Consider the following 16532-nt stretch of genomic DNA (forward strand, 5'->3'; position numbering starts at 1 on the left):
TGGAAGTGGAAATGCAGGTGTTGCAATCAGATCCCATATGAAATGCCAGTGTTGTATGCAAGAGCTTTATCCTTTACCCCAGAATGGCAACCGCCTTGTTCTTGGGTTAGGTCAGGATTTATTTATGATTATTACATCTGTTTTGTTATATTCGTTTTTTGAAATATGTAATGTCATTCTTTGTTTCTCTTTATAGGTTGGATTTAAGATTTTTTTATATGACATGAGTATAGTGATTCTCATTTCTGGTTTCCATTTGCTTGAAGTATCTTTTTCCATAGCTTCATTTTCAGTCTCTGTGTATCTTTATATTCCCAGTGAATTTTTGTAGGCAGAATATGGTTGTTCCCTTTAAAACCCAGTGAGCAAATATACAGCTTTTGATTAGGGAATAGAATCCACTGTTCTTAATATTGGGCAATGAGAATTAACCGCTAACATTTTGTTAATATGTTACTAATGGTTTCTGTTCTATTAGTGAATATGATGCTGTTATATATCTTCATGATGGTTACTTCTGTTTTAGGACTCCCTTCAAGAATTCATAACTTTGGTCTGGTGTGGAATTCCCTGTATAGAGAATACTTTCTTTCTTCTTCATTATGAAAGATAGTTTCACTGGATATAGTCTTATTTGAAAATGTCTTTCTTTTTCTCTTTAGACACTGAATACACCATCTCATTATTTCCTAGTCTGAGGTTTCACTTGAGAAGTATTTGTTAATCTAATTTAGTTTCATTTTTAGGCAAGGTGACATATACTTATGACAATATTTATTATTATCTGCTTATTATTAACAATTTGGTCAGGATTTAAATTATTATTATTATCATTGCTATTCTTATGATTATTTCCGGGTGCAGTTCCATTTACTCTGGGCTTTGCTGTCCCTTGCCCAAGGCCCTCCCCACTACTGATTTACCCACTAGTATTATAACCGTTAGTCCTACATAAACAGTGATAAGTTTGTCATTCTTCTATTGAAGTGTTTCCCAGCATTGTAGCCAAGGAACATGTCAGAGAATCCAGTATCCTACTGTCAGCATATATTCAACATTTCCACCAGAAATCCGTGTTTGGTCTGGATACAGACACGCATTCTGTACTATGTCTCCACATCTGGACATGTCAGTCTCCTCTACACATTTTCTTTAATTTATTTTTATTGGAAAGTCAGTTATACAGAGAGGAGGAGAGACAGAGAGGAAGATCTTCCATCTGATGGTTCACTCCCCAAGTGGCCACATCAGCCAGTGCTGTGCTCATACAAAGCCATTTGCTACACGTGTATTTACATCCCCTTAAATACAGAGCCAGAAAACACAATCCAGAACAGGTAGAAAAAACAAAACTGACATCAACATGAAGCTAAACAACATGCTACAGAATGACCAATACATTGCTAAAGTAATGAAAAAGAAAATAAACAACCTTCCTGCAGAAATTGGTGCTAATGCATGAATTAATGATAAGAAAAACAAGAATATTAATGCTTACGAGATGTAGCAAGAACGGTGTTGAGAGGGACATTCACATCATCAGGTGCTTGCAAACCATAAGAATGTCTCATATGAATGATCTATTAATGTAAGGATTTTTTGAAAACAACACAAATGAATAGGAAAAGTGCAAAGGTAAAATTCACAGCAAAATAACAGGGCTTTGAACAACAAATCCTAGAAATTGAAACATGAAAGACCCATTTATTAAGAAAATGTGCAAAACAACACCTTGACAAAGAGAATCATAAGAGAACAACCACTTAAAATTAGAGATGAAAGAGAAATGGTTACAAATTTGTGCTCTTTATGTGAGTCATGACAATGTTGGCACAGGCAAGAGTGAAGATCCTAAGTTTTTGTTGTCTCACCACCATATTTAAAAGTTTCATTGGGAGTCTACCTTCATTTATTAGTGGAGATGCATTCTGTTGATTTTCCTTGATTTCTGGTACTCTTCATTACATCCTTCATGTTAGGAGTTCCACATGTGCATTTACTCACCTTTATATATTTTTTGTTTGCTTTGTCTTTTTAATGGAAGCTATATTAGAGCAAACATATGAAATGTATGCTTTTGGGATTAGTTCATTTCACTTAGCAAAATGATCTCCCTTTGGGCCAATTTTGAGGGAAACAATAACATTTTGTTCTTTTTAAATTGCTGGCTAGTATTACGTAGAACAGATGTATCAATTTCTTTATCCAGTCCTCTTGCATTGGGTATCTAGATTGTTCCCATGATTTTATGATTGTTGATTGTGCTGTAGTGAATACAGAAGTCCAAGTGTCTTTCTCATGTGTATGTATCAGGTCTTTTGGATATATCCCCAGGAGTGGTATTGCTGGGTCATATGGTGTGTGAGTTGTCAGTTGCCTGATTATTCTCCATACCAACTTCCATAGAGGCTGCACCAGCTTGCAATCAAACCAGCAATGGAGGAGGATTCCTTTATTCCCACATCCTCACTAGCAAGTGTTCTTGGTAGTTGTCTGTATGTGAGCAATTCTCGCTGGAGTTAAGTGGAACCTCAGTGTTGTTTTTATTTGTATTTCCCTTATTACTAAGGAGCTTGAGCATTTTTTATGTCTGTTATGCATTAACATGTGTTCTTTTGAGAAATGTCTGCCATTTTCCTTCACCCATTTCTTAACTTCTTTGTTTGTATTTTGGTATTTTTTTCTGGAAACCTTTGTATATTCTGGATATTAGCTCCTTCTATTATTTGCTGTGTAAGAGTTCTCTCCCACTCTGCTGTTTGCTTTTTTACTTTGTTATTTCGTATGCTGTACAGAAGCTTCTCAGTTTGATGTAGCCCCATTTGTTCATTTTGTTCTGACAGTCTATGATTTTTTTTTAATGATTTTTTCTACGAAGTCTTCCCAAGCCTACATCTTGTACAGTATTTCCTGCATTTTCTTCTAATAGTTTGATTGTGTCCGTGTGTAAGCTTAGCTCCTTGATCCATTTAGATTTGATGTGAGTGAAATATGGGAGTCTTGTTTCTTGCCTCTGTCGGCTGCTATCCAGTTGTCCAACAGCATGTTTGAAAAAACCTTCTTTCTTCCCTGGGTTGTTTTCTGTTCTCTCGTTGAAGACTAGATGGCTGTGCCTGTGTGTGTTCTTTCCTGATGTTTCTACTCTGCTCCAATGATCTTCTTCTCTGTTTCTCTACCAGTACCAGGCTGTTTGGATGACAACCACCCTATAATACGTCATGACATCTGGGTTTGTACCCTCCAGCTAAGTTCTTATTCTTTAGGATAGTTTTGATATTCATGGCCTGCTGTGTTTCCTGATAAATTTTTGTATTCTTTTCTCCAGTGCTATGAAGAATGTTCTTAGTATTTTGATTGAAATCATGATGAATTTTTATATTGCTTTTAGTGATGTCGACTTTTTTTATATTGACTCTGAACATCCAGCAACATGGTTTATTTCTCCACTTTTTAAAGTCTTCTTGGGCCCAGCGCAGTGGCCCAAGTGTTTAAGGTCCTCACCTTGCACACCCGGGATCCCATATGGGCGCTGGTTCTAATCCTGGCAGGCTGGCTTCCCTCCAGCTCCCTCCCTGTGGCCCGGGAAAGCAGTCGAGGATGGCCCAATGCTTTGGGACCCTGCACCTGCGTGGGAGACCCGAAAGAGGCTCCTGGCTCCTGGCTTCGGATCGGCATAGCATCGGCTGTTGTGCTCACTTGGGGAGTGAATCATCATTCGGAGGATCTTCCTCTCTGTCTCTCCTCTCTGTATATCCGTCTTTCCAATAAAAAAAAAAAAAGTCTTCTTATTTTTCTTTTTCTAATGTTTTGCAATTTTCCTCATAGAGGTCATTGATATGTTTAATTGGGTTTATTCCAATGTGTTTCAGCATCTTCTCTGTTCTAAAGATATCAGATTAATTAATTCTTTTTCAGCCTTGGAATTGTTTGCATACACTAGGGTCCTTGATTTTTGTTCATTCAGTTTGTACCTCGCAACCTTGCCTTACCAACTTTCTACTAAAATCAAAGAGTCTTTTCATTGAGTCTTTTCATTCTCATATGTACAGAATCATGTCATCTGAACACGGGGTAGTTGTCATAGAGTATGATTAATTTTCCCTTTTCTGACTAGCACTTTTTTTAAAAGATTTATTTTTATTATTTTTTTTATTGGAAAGGCGGATATACAGAGAGGAGAGACACAGAGGAAGATCTTCCGTCCGATAATTCACTCCCCAAGTGAGCGAAACTGCCGATGCCATGCCGATCCAAAGCCAGAAGACTCTTCTGGATCTCCCACGCGGGTGCAGGGTCCCAAAGCTTTGGGCCGTCCTCGACTACTTTCCCGGGCCACAGGCAGGGAGCTGAAAGGGAAGTGGGGCTGCCAGGATTAGAACCAGTGCCCATATGGGATCCCGGGCGTGCAAGGCGAGGACCTTAACCACTGCGCCACTGTGCTGGGCCCTTTAGCACATTTTTGAGTAGCGTTCCCAGTGCTTAGTGTTGGCATATTCTTTTAATTCTATTATTAGTGTGGAAATATTTTTTTTTTCATTTTCAGACAAAAATGAGAGCTTTGCTGGATATGTTATTTGGCGTTGACAGTTTTATGTATTTTCAGGATTTAGTTTTTGTTTTTATTTTATTAATTTTTATTGAATAGTCAGATATGCAGAGAAGAGGAGACACAGAAAGATCTTCTATTTGAGGATTCACTCCCCAAGCAGCAGCAATGGCCGTAGCTGCGTTGATCCAAAGCCAGATCCAGGATCTTCCAAGTCTCCTATGTGGGTGCATGTTGCCAATGCCCTGAGCTGTCCTAAACAGTAATCTTACTAGCTGTAATGTACACAAACTGTATGTGAATATTCCTCACCTTCCATAAACTAGCTCCTCCCTAGAGCTTACCTAATACTGTTCTTATCCTTGCTTATCACCTCTGAGTCCTGGATACAGATCACAGATGTGCCATAAAAGCTGAAATGGTGGAAGGGTACTGGGTACCACTGAAGTTGTCAAATATATAAAGAGAATCCCTAAAACAGAGTTCACATATAACTCATGTTAAGAACTTATCTGATTTGGACCTGGACCTTGATCCAGTGCTGCCCATGTCATTACAAATCTAGGTAGTAACCAAAAGCATGTATTTGGATTCAGGGGTTGGTTCTGTTTCCAGCTCAGTCTTCCACAGAAACCAATGGGTGTTGCAGTCTCACTTGATTCTGCCCAAAACACACTTGGTCCTCACATAAACCAGTGGGAGATGTAGCCTTGTTGGAGTGACACATAATTACCCTCACCAGGCCCACCCCCTATCCTGGTTGTCGTGCTTGCCATTATGTGCAGCGTAGTACAGTCTGTCCCACATCTCTGTCATCCCTCATACGCGTAAATGGGCATTGGAGCCTGGTTCAACTCAACCAGCTCCACTATCCAGCCCACACACATACTTTTGGGTGCCCTTTTGTCCTGCCATCCCTGCCCCTGTCCTGGTTTTTGTGCCCTCCAGTGGGAGTAGCAACCCAAGAGGAAAGAGCCCACTATTTCCCTTCTGGGACACTCCAACTTCCAGATTATGTACTGTCCAGGTGGTTTTGCAGTTTAAGTTGACAGAAATAGACCTCAATGCCAGCTTTTGCCAGCTGATGCTGTGTCTAAGCCCAACCAACCCTCACTCACTCTATTTTATGCTAGCACCAGGAGGACCAATCAGCCCAGCCTGGCTTTTCCCTGATTTAGTCCACAGCTCACAGGTGATGCAGCCCTGTCTGGTCTCCTCTGTCCCCATCCCAGCTCACACTCTCCAGTAGGAGTGGTTGTCCAGCAGGGGAGCCGACATTCTCCCTGCCGGATCCATCCCCTCCATCCCTGGTTTTCATGTATGCTGTTGGGGACTCTGATCATATTCTGTACAGTCACCTCACCCAGGCATACCATAATTTGCACTGGTTTTTGTTGCAGCCGACATTTTTAGATTTATAATGACGGATCTTTGCATAGTACATCCAACAAATATCCTCACAAGAATAAAGGAAAAATGGTAGAGATAACAAAAACATTGTAAAACTTTGTTATCCATATTTTCTGTTTATGTAAACTGGATAAACACAGGAACAGCTCACACAGGACCATCTGGGACTCTGTGTCCACAGTCACAGGAGTGTCTGTGTCCTGTTTATCACCCAATCTTTCAGTTCTGGCCTGGCTCACAGACCATGTTACCTATTCTGGTCCTCAGGGTCCTCCTGTCTTTTCTTGTGAGTAGCAGGAGCTGTTCCTTACTGCCTTCCTTTCCTCATTGCCTGCCACGTGCTGCTTCCTGAGAGCCTCATCTGGGAGGCTGTCCCCGCTCTGTGATTTCATCCCATTCAACATCCTCATACCCCATGTAATTTAAGACACACTACACCTTTTAAAAGGGGAGGCAGAACCTTTAAGGCCTAGAATATCAGTGGTTTTCCCAGACTAGTGAATCCATGACCAGAGTTGCAGATGAGCTAACAATGGTCTCATCTGGATCCCAACAGAAGCTTCCAGCTACAACCAGTGTTCTTGCCTCACAATGACTTGCCAAGCAACTCCGTTAAATGCATGTGCACTGCTGTGTCTGGAGCAGGTGAGTGCCTGCATGTGCAGATCAGTTCTGTGACCAGGGATAGCTAGCACTTATTTGTAGGACTTATCCTTCTGAGTGAATGATTTCAAATGATAAGGGTTTAGGTTGACTAGTGGGGACATCTTTTGAGAGGATTCCCTTGCAATTATAGGATGCACTTGTGCAGATCTGTCCTTATCAATTTGAATGTTAGCTGAGTATACTACGTTTTGGAAAACAACCACAAAACTCTTTCTCTGGTTCTGGAAATTGCAACAATGTGTTATCTTTTGCAAATGTAAGAGGAGAAATCAGTGCACATTTCCCCCTGGCCATGAGTACGTATTTCTTTAGGCTGCCTACTCCTCTCATTCAGTCTGGTTTCCTTTACTTGTTTTTTTTTTTTTTTTTTTTTTTTTTTTTTTTTGCTACAAATCACCCCTTTGCCTCCTTCCACTATGCACAAAACCTTTGTCAATCCATGCTTTAGTTTGAAACATCATGTGATTTACTTCTACTTTTTAAAATGACAGCTTATTTGACCTATACAGTTTATTTTTGGCACTCAGGCTTGCATGGAAAAGAAGAAATCTGTTATTGTTGGAGGGGCTGGAGTTGTATTTGGAGCTCAAGTACATTTTGGGAGAATTGGTTCTGTTGTTTCATTCTCTCTGGATCTGATGGTCTCTGCTTGAAGTGGTTACTCTTCATGTTAACAGGGAGCATGGTCATGGTGGGGAAGTCTGAGCTGGTACATGGGTGGGTTAGACTTTTAAATGCCTCTACTGTTGTTGAGGCCCAATCCTGGTGCAGCGCCTGATGAAATGTTTGCTACTCAAGATTTATCTTATTGGAGCCCATAACTACAGCATTTCAGACAGAAAAGGAAGGATACATGCTGAGTTGCAGTTTGCAGAAATATTGAATTTAACCCAGACAGTGGCACCATGTCCATTCTCACGTTGAGTAGGCACCCTTGGGAATCAGACAAGCACCTGCACTGCAGCACCTGACCCAGCCATCTTCTCTTGCAAATAGGCCATAACCTGACTAGCACTGTGGCCTACTGTGAACTCAGCTTCCTCATGTTGCAGTGATGAGACAGGAGCACCCTTTGATGCCAAACTACACCAGCATCAGGGGATAGTGAATGGCTGCTTGATGTCATCTTAGAGAGCCTAAAGTGGGGGAAATATTCTGAGGGAGTAATTTGAGTGATTTTGATAATTCTGAGATGATGGTGATTTCATCACTCCACCATTGAGAAAATATTTACAAGGTCAAAATCAACCTTAGTGTGATAACACACCCAGACACCTGCTTCTAAAGCTAGATCAGGAATGTTGTTCAACATGGTCTGCTTTCCATCTTCAAATGGGTACTTGTTGTCCTGTGCTTATCTAGAGGAGTTGGCTGGCATGTCCCATGTGTACTTCTGGGCACAATGTGCACTGTTGCTCACTAACTGAAGAGGCCCAGTCCTGATACGTGTCCTGGCAGTTTTGATCACATATATTGTGGTATTCTCTGTGGCTGGAGTTTATGACCAGTGGCCTTTTGGGGGAATCCCCCTAGAAACCTAGCCTGCAGTGACCAAGACCAGACTATTTTTGTGCCACCGAGAACAGAGTCTGGTTCAGTGTGATAACTGATACCACCATCATCAGCCCATGCCCAAAGCGTTGAATTCAGTTGCCTAGTCAGTTCCACTGCCAGCCCCATCTCCTATGAAAAGTCCAATCAGTCTGTCCTGGGTTTTGATTCCTGCACATGCTAGTTAGTGCAGAAGGCTGGTCCAGCTCCTCCTACATCCCATCAGCCTGTCATATACACTCATTGGAGCTGTGGCCTAGCCCAGTTATACCCATACCCAGCAGCCCCACTTGAAGGGTGTGTGCTTTTGCCTCATGCAGCCTGACACATCCACAGCCCTGGCTCTTATACCCACCAGTGAATGCTGACGCCTCTCAGATGAGTCCCCATGGTTCTTCTAGGCCCATCCCTTGCCCTGGATCTTGCACTTGCACTTGTACTTGGTACTGCTGTCCACCCTGAAATGGCTGAAATGACTGCCACCCAGTCTTGGCACTTTTGAACAGGTACTGCAGCAAAGCCAAGCTAGCCCACAATTAATTTGGTTCTTCCATGTGCCAGCAGATGCTGTGGCCTAGCCTTGTACAACCTCCCTCCAACCTAGCTTGTATTCAGGATAATGGGTATTTTACCCTTCCCAACCTGATCTGCCTCCAGTCCCAGGTCTCAGGCTCACCAGTGGGTGAGTACAGTGACATAACAAGCTTCTCCTGAGAATTCACGTAAGATGCAGGGATGGTGGCAGGCTTGACAGGGCTAAGCTACAGTATCCAAAGACCAATAATTTCCTCCAAGGCTTGTACCCAGCCTGGGGTCTTGTGCATGCTCATGGCTACTGTGTCCCAGCTTGGCATGGCCAATCTTGCCTCACCATCTGTAAGTGGGTACTACAGATTGGCATCATCTTTGCTGGTGTAATCTCAGCTCATGCAGATGGGTGCTGCCATCTAACCCAACCAGGGCAGCCCCAGTCCTCATCCTAACGTGTTGCAGCCCAATCTGGCCTAGACTGGAAACCATCCTGATTCTTGAATATATCATCAGGGTTCTGGAGACTGGCCCAACTTGTCCTGTCCCCAAACCTGGCCCATAATCTGGGTACCCCCAGCCTTGATTTGGTTCTAAATCCAAACAACTCCCAGGAATGGCTCATGAGTGAATTTGTTGACATTCCTCTGGTGTGTGTCTACTGGGAGTTGACTAAACACCAGAGCCTTCAAAGTTCTTCTGTTGAGCTACTTTGTAGAGAGTACAGCAGGGAACTCTCCATGTGAACCTGGCTGCTGCATTCTCCTTGCTGTCTAATGCAGAGATGAGAGAGAGGCCCTTTCTAAAACGGCTTTTGGGCCCCAGAAATAATGTGCAATCCTGATAATGTTGCCACACAGTCAAGTCTGGACTGTAACTGAAGAGTTGGATCATCTAGAACCAGGAACATTATGAGTGGGGTTATGATCATTTAATAGAAATACACACAGACAGAAGTGCAAACATAATAAGGAAGCACCTCGATGGTCTGAAAGTCATGATTATCATGCTGTAACCATCATTTGAATCAGGAAACAGAACCAGCAAGCAAGACCACCCCTCTTCTGGACTTGAAATCCCAAGGCTGACTCTGATTCTAGCTTTTCATGGCCTTCAGTGTCAATATAGAGTACTTTTAAGTTGTTCATAAAGGATATTTGAAATGCTTTAAAGCTATCATATTAGACAAAGCTACTTAAAGGAACAAGCATGCGTGTTCACAACAACTGGAGAACATGAACCTCTCTTCCTTGTCGTTTTTCTGGCAGGTTCAGGTGGAAGAAAAGACTTTCCACAAGATGCCTGGTCAGTGCAATACCACTTGAACCTTGACTTCCTAGAATGCAGGTTGGCAGATTCAAGCACTTGAGTGAAACGTGTAAGTAATAATAAGGCATTGGAAAACCTCTGTTTGCTACTGCACGCACTGATGATTAACTGTATTTTGAAAATCACTTGGGAAAAAACAATTGAGACAGCTCAAAATGCACAAAAACCTCACTGCATGAGAATAGAAGAACTGCAACTATTTTTCTGTGTTCTTTAGCATTTTCTTTTTTAAAAGATTTATTTATGTTTATTGGAACATCAAACTTACAGAGAGAGAAGAGACAGAGGAAAAGGTCTTCAGTCTGCTGGTTCACTCCCCTGGTTGCTGCAGTGGTCCAAAGCTGATCCAATATGAAGACAGTAGACTTGAACTTCTTTGGAGTCTAGATGCCGAGGCTTTGGGTTGTCCTCTATTGGGTTATCTGTCCACAGATAAAGAGCTGGAAGACAAGTGGAGTAGCAGGGACATGAATAGGTGCCTATGTGAGATCCCAGAGTGTGTCCGGTGAGGACTTTAGTCACTATACTTTAGAATATAGGTAGAATTGTCTATGTATGATTAACTTGGATATGGTTAAGGTATATCAGTAATGGGCACATTGTGTTGTGTTGTGTTAGTGGCTAAAGCCTCACCTCACACACATCAGAATCCTATAGTGGCACTGGTTTATGTCCAAGGTATTCCACGCCCCATCCGATACCCTGCTTATGGCAAGCAGTAGAGGCTGATCCAAATTCATGGGACCCAGCACCCACACATAGGATCCAGAAGAAACTCTTGGATCCTAGCTTCGTACAGGCTCAATTCCAGCCATTGTAGAATTCAGCAGTACATTCTTTTACAAATACAAATAAATGTCTTCCATATGTCAAATGTAATATCAGCTTGGAATGCCAGCAGAGAAGTCAAGAGACTGTGCAATGTGAAGTACTTACTGATCAACGTAAAAAACTGTTGCTGATGAACATTATCAAACATTTAAATACTATAAGCCAAAAAGCAGATTTGGGGAAGTGACTACTTCTGACTCTCAGAACTTCTCCCTAGCTGATGTATTAACTTTGGTGGTGAGTGGCAGAGGTAGGATGAGATCACAGTCAAGTCCAAGGAACCTGGACCCTCTGAGACCTACTCATCATCAAGCTGCCTCCTGCTCATTAGTGCAGGTTCAGTGTAATCAGAATTAAGATGTTTATGGACTCAGCAGTCAAAGGCTCAGCAAGGGAGAGGGCAGAGCTTGCCCCAGGGACCCAGAGCACCCTGAAGGAGCCAAACTCATCACACTGACATGCTGACATCAGTGACAGCATCCCTAAGTGCTGGAACTCGGGCAAGGATAAACAGGCCTGGCTGTGCTGCTCTGCCACAGCTCCAGCCACAGCCCTGCAGACTGCTCAGGTGAGTGAGGTTGAGTGTGTGTGTGCAGGGGAATCTGCCTTTGCTCTGGAAGTAAAGTTGTCCCGGGCAAAGCTGTTCAGGGTCAGGTCGGGAGTGGGCATTTTCTCAGCTCTCCTGACCCCTTTGGAAGAGGTAGGTGTAAACTGGCTATCACATCCCTGTTCATCCAGCAGACCCTGCTTGTTTGGCCCTGGATGGAGACTTTGTACAGCAGAGCCAGTGATGCTCTGAGCCTGAGTTTGCTGCATTTCCCAGATGTGAGTGAAGCTGGGGGCATCAGGCAGAAGTGGGCTTACAGCCTGGGTGGGGAGGCCCCTTCCTATAGGCTCCTGGCTTTTGTATATCTTCACTTCCTACACTGGGATTTTGTTTTTGTTTTTGTTTTTATTTCAGTGTTTCTTCCTTCTGGTGTCCTTCAGTGCTTTGTGGCATTTTATGATTAAATAAAAGATTATTTTGACCCACAATGTCACACAGTATGTAAGTTTAGAGAATTGATCAAATGTGAGAACTAGTGTAAGGATGCGTAACAACACAGGTGTGTTTAGAAATCAGATTGTTTTTCTTGTTGTGAACTGACATGGGCATTGTATGCATCTACCCATTTAATTCTCACAGTAAACCTTGGTGATAGAAAGCACGATCCTGTTACAGATGATAAGTCAGTGTCTGAGGGAGCCAGGTTGTATTTCTAGGATCATGCATAGTAATGTTCCCTAAGAGGCTGAAGAGTAAGGACAAGGTACACAGGAAAACAAAACAGAGAAAACAAAGCCATGACAAAACCTTTCCTCCTATCTCCCTCAGAGAAAGAGCAGAGAAGAAGTCTCAGCCCTCCCTCTCCCACCTTGGGCAAGGGGCCTTTCCTTCCCTCTCTGTTAGCTACTGGGCAGTTAGCTTGAAAAGATCAAGTGTAATTTTCTGAGATGCCTCCACTCATATTAAAGTTAAAGATGATTCTTCAGTTTAGATTTTATTGTCTATTTACATATATTAGTTGCATCAATTGACTACAACATGATAGTTCAGTTAAAAAAATGTGAAAGAGCAGAGCATGAAAATTGCTGTGTTTAAATACCTCTCAGCTTATCAAGTCCCTGTGCTGAGAACATTTTGAATCCTAAGAGCTACTCTGAAGCATGCATTAATTGTTCATCATGCATATTTTGCTGAGCTCTAGAATGTCAAATTACTCCTCCAGTTAAGCCTCAGGCTTCTGTCCACTGAGTTACCTTTCCCTCCTATGCAAATACTTGTGTGTTGGTTGACATTTTTTGCTATGAAATTTTCACTCCCATGTGTAAGTGAGTACATACAGTGTTCTCCTTCCTATCTGGCTGATTTCCCCAGATTCACTGGAGGAATCATAAGGAAAATATGCATGAGACTAGACGGGTAAGTTGAATGTGACCAATGAAAATGAAGGACCTCAGCATTGGGATTTGGAACTGATGAAATGCTGTTGTAACTGAATCCACATCTTTCTTATAACAAATTTCTAGTAAATTTGTGTGATTGATACACAGAAGCTTTTATGAAAAGGCCAGAGTGGGCACTATCACAGAGTTAATGGTTTTCTTATTATTAATTACATTGCATTATGTGGCACAGTTTCATAGGCTCTGGGATTCCCCCAGTGCCTACATGTACCCTCTCCCCATGGTGGATTCCTCCAGCTTTTTGCAGTATTACAGTTCAGCTTCAGTCAAGATTCTTTTATTGTAAGCATACACTAAGCATAGAGTGCAGCATCTTATTGTCCAGATCAATTCAACAGTTTCTTGGGGGAGATCATCTCTTGTCTGAAAGCAGAGCTGGCAGAATATAATCCCTATCAGTTAAAATCCCCAACACAACATTAACAACAATTTACAACATTATGAAATTAATTGACATGGTATTAAGTAACCAGTATGTTAAAAATGCAAGTTCATAACCACATGCTGTGACATCTTCATTGACATTATAATTTTAGTTTATATACAGAACTGGCTGCTATACACCTTAAAATTGGCATAGGATACTATTCAGCTATCTCATGTCTGTTTCCATTTTAGTATTTAGCAGTGTATAGTGTTGAAGCATAATTTTGCTGAACTTGGCAGATTTTAGGATAGTGTAAACTGGCTTATAACTCTTACTGGACATATGTCAACAGTTGAGGTACAGAACAATTTTAAGAGAGGTGTGCCAAGAAATCTTCAATAGCTTAGTGAAGAGTAACTAAACTTGGTGTCCTACCTAGCAAGATATATGTGAGTCCCCGCTGACCATTTCCTGTCTGGTTCTAAGCTTTCCTTGTTGTTCTCTATCTATTCTAATTTTTTGTATGAATGTTCGTTTGTTTGTTTGTTAGGTGGGGTTCTGGAGTGATCCCGATGGTCACTGCAAGAGAGGATGGGTATTCAAGGTTGGAACCAAGTAAGGACCAGAGAGAATACCTCTCCCTAGTCTTGAAGGATGTTTACTGTTCTTCTGTTTCTGTGGACTGCTCAGGGCTCCTGGCTGTTGTTCCAATGAGATTGGATCCTAGGAGGAAGGATTTGGGCTTCTTGCATCCCATGTGGTGAATCCAAATGGGAGATGTTGACCTCAGAGTTCTTTGCCTCTGAAGGTACTCCAAATCCCCCTGGTTTCCTTGCCTGTTGGGATGCAGTCCTTGGTTCCCTCCCTTGGTGAGGACCCGGGAGTCTCCAGGGTTGAGTCAATGTTTAAACTGTAACTTTCACCATCTTTGTTTCAGCAGAAAGAAGACAAAAAGAAGATACCAAGTAGAAATGGGAGACTGGGGTCAGCACGGTGGTTCAACAGGCTGATCCTAAACCTCCAGCAGCGTTATTCCACTTTACAGTTAATTCTAGCTTTGGTTGCTTCACTTCTGATTCCTCTTGTTTATGCACTGGACAATCATCACAGGATGACTCAAGATCTTGTGTGCCTGCAGCGGTTGGGAATACCGGAAAGAAGCTCCTTTCTACTGGACTCAGATGGGCTCAGCTCTGGACCATGTGGTCATTTGGGATGTAAGTGAACCTGCAGATTGAGGACTCTATGTCTCTCTGTTTCTCCTTCTCTCTGCAAATTTTCCTTTCAAAATAAAAACAAATATATTTTTAAAAGGCAGATGAGTTTTATGCTCTAAAGGCAGAATGAACTATGCACATGTTATTGCATCAATACTATTTTTTTCACTAACCCCAGATCATATCCACTGATCTGAAACTGTCATGCTCACTACTTTGCTTTCTGCAAGTTTTCTCAACGTCATTTAATAAAGTCAGAAGATGACACAGAGACACCTCATCTGGAAAATTAGCTTCCTTTCTCTCATGGGGCCTGGAATTTTGGGAAATTTTCTTATGCTTTTGAAACATGTACGTATATTAGTCATGAGTCGTGAGAAAAATTCCATAGATCTTATCCTCATTCATTTAGTTATTTCAAATAATGTCATTATTTTTACCAGATGGATCAGTGACATAATCACGGTCACTTATGTCAGTAACTTCCTACTAAGTGACATTGTTTGCAAAGTCATGATTTACCTGAGTAGGGTGGCTCGAAGTCTCTCCATCTGCACCACCTGCCTCCTCAGTGTAGTCCAGGCCATCACCATCAGTCCCAGGAACACCTTGTGGAGAAAGTTCAAACCACACACTGCATGGCAAGTTCTCCCCTACCTCCTCTTCTTCTGGATCTTTAGCTTTCTCATAAGCTCTAACTTGCTGCACTACATCACAGCAGTCAACAACAGCACAAATGAGCCTCAAGTTAGAACATACATTGGGTATTGCCACATGCTGCCGGCTCCACAAATGGTCAGATGGCTCTTCCTCTGCCTCATGGCTCTCCGGGACCTCACCTTTCAGAGTCTCATGTACTGGAGCAGTCTGTACATGGCTCTCTATCTGTACAAACATCACAAACGTGTCGTCTACCTCCAGAGCTCCAGGTGTACCAAATATCCCAGCCCAGAGATCAGAGCCACTCAGAGTACTCTCATTCTCATGACATGTTTCCTGTTGTCTTATTGGGCAGATTTCATTTTTTCATTCTACACAGGGATCACATGGTCTCAGCAATCAACAACATTAGGTATCAAACTATTTCTTGAACTGGGTTATGCCAGTCTCAGCCCCTTTGTTCTGATCAGCAGGGATATTCACATCGCTTCCTGCTGTAGTGCTCACTGAGAAGCTTGGAAACTGCTTCTGCACACTCATGTACGTACGAAAGGTCCCCTCTTGGGATTTGTATTCCCTGCATCCATCACAATATTAAATTCATCAGGTCTTATGTAAATGAACTTCATTTTAAGAAAAATTGGGTCCTAAACAATCTATGCCCGGTTCAGTGCTTCAAAGAACTGGAAAGTATGGATTTCTCATAGGTTCTTATTTTGATATCTCTGCTCTATATCTTTATTCTTCTTGCTTATTTAATTGGAGTTGTAGTTAGTTGGCATTCTGAGTTTGAACTAAAAAAAAAGTATTAGAAGAGATTCCATGTATTTATCAACACACTCAAACCCACCAACACAAAGGGAGAGAGAGTCCAAAGTTTTTAGAATAAAAAAACATATTTTAAAAGAAATTCCTGGGACACATTTGTTATATTTGTAAAATTCCACTCTATGCATCCTCAAAATGTTAGATTGGCAGAGAAAGGCTCTCATCTACAGCCACACCTCCTTTTCACAAGATATCCTAGTACAGGCTACTCACATTCTGCATGGAATAGTATCTGACCCCTGATCCTGGTGCTAAGAGATAAATCATTTTCTAGGAGGGAGAAGGTCAGAGGTGAAGGAGGTTATGACTATTTTCTTTTAGTTTCCAGAAATCACAAACTTAACTTCCAAAGCATTCTCTTGATTTGAGATACATCTTTAAGAAATGTAAGCTGTTTTCTAAATGATTATTTCATAATGACAATGTGTTAGTCATTAATCACTGTGCATACGTATGTAGCTTTTCACTGAGTCAGTTTTTAACATCCTATCTCTGTGTTCATAATCACATGTGCACAGGGCAGAGGTCTGCACAAGGAGTTCACAAGGACATCCTCCTTCTGGGTTTGCTCCCACGATTTAAGCTGACTGAT

General features: G+C 41.9%; 1 protein-coding gene across 1 annotated transcript; it reads left to right on the forward strand.

Moving 5' to 3' along the window:
• The first annotated feature begins 14713 nt into the window (after positions 1–14713).
• On the forward strand, positions 14714–15622 carry LOC121166235 (putative vomeronasal receptor-like protein 4). The gene has a single exon (XM_040995341.1). It carries the CDS (start codon positions 14714–14716, stop codon positions 15620–15622), a length of 909 nt encoding a protein of 302 aa, XP_040851275.1.
• The last annotated feature ends 910 nt before the right edge of the window (positions 15623–16532 follow it).

This window comes from Ochotona curzoniae, unplaced genomic scaffold (genome assembly GCF_017591425.1).
Source record: "Ochotona curzoniae isolate NIBS_2020 unplaced genomic scaffold, NIBS_Ocur_1.0 contig_955, whole genome shotgun sequence".
NCBI classification, from domain to species: Eukaryota; Metazoa; Chordata; class Mammalia; order Lagomorpha; family Ochotonidae; genus Ochotona; species Ochotona curzoniae.

Bases quoted from the DNA above. Each gene is read 5' to 3' on its own strand.
- LOC121166235 (XM_040995341.1), top strand. From the start codon at position 14,714: ATGACACAGAGACACCTCATCTGGAAAATTAGCTTCCTTTCTCTCATG.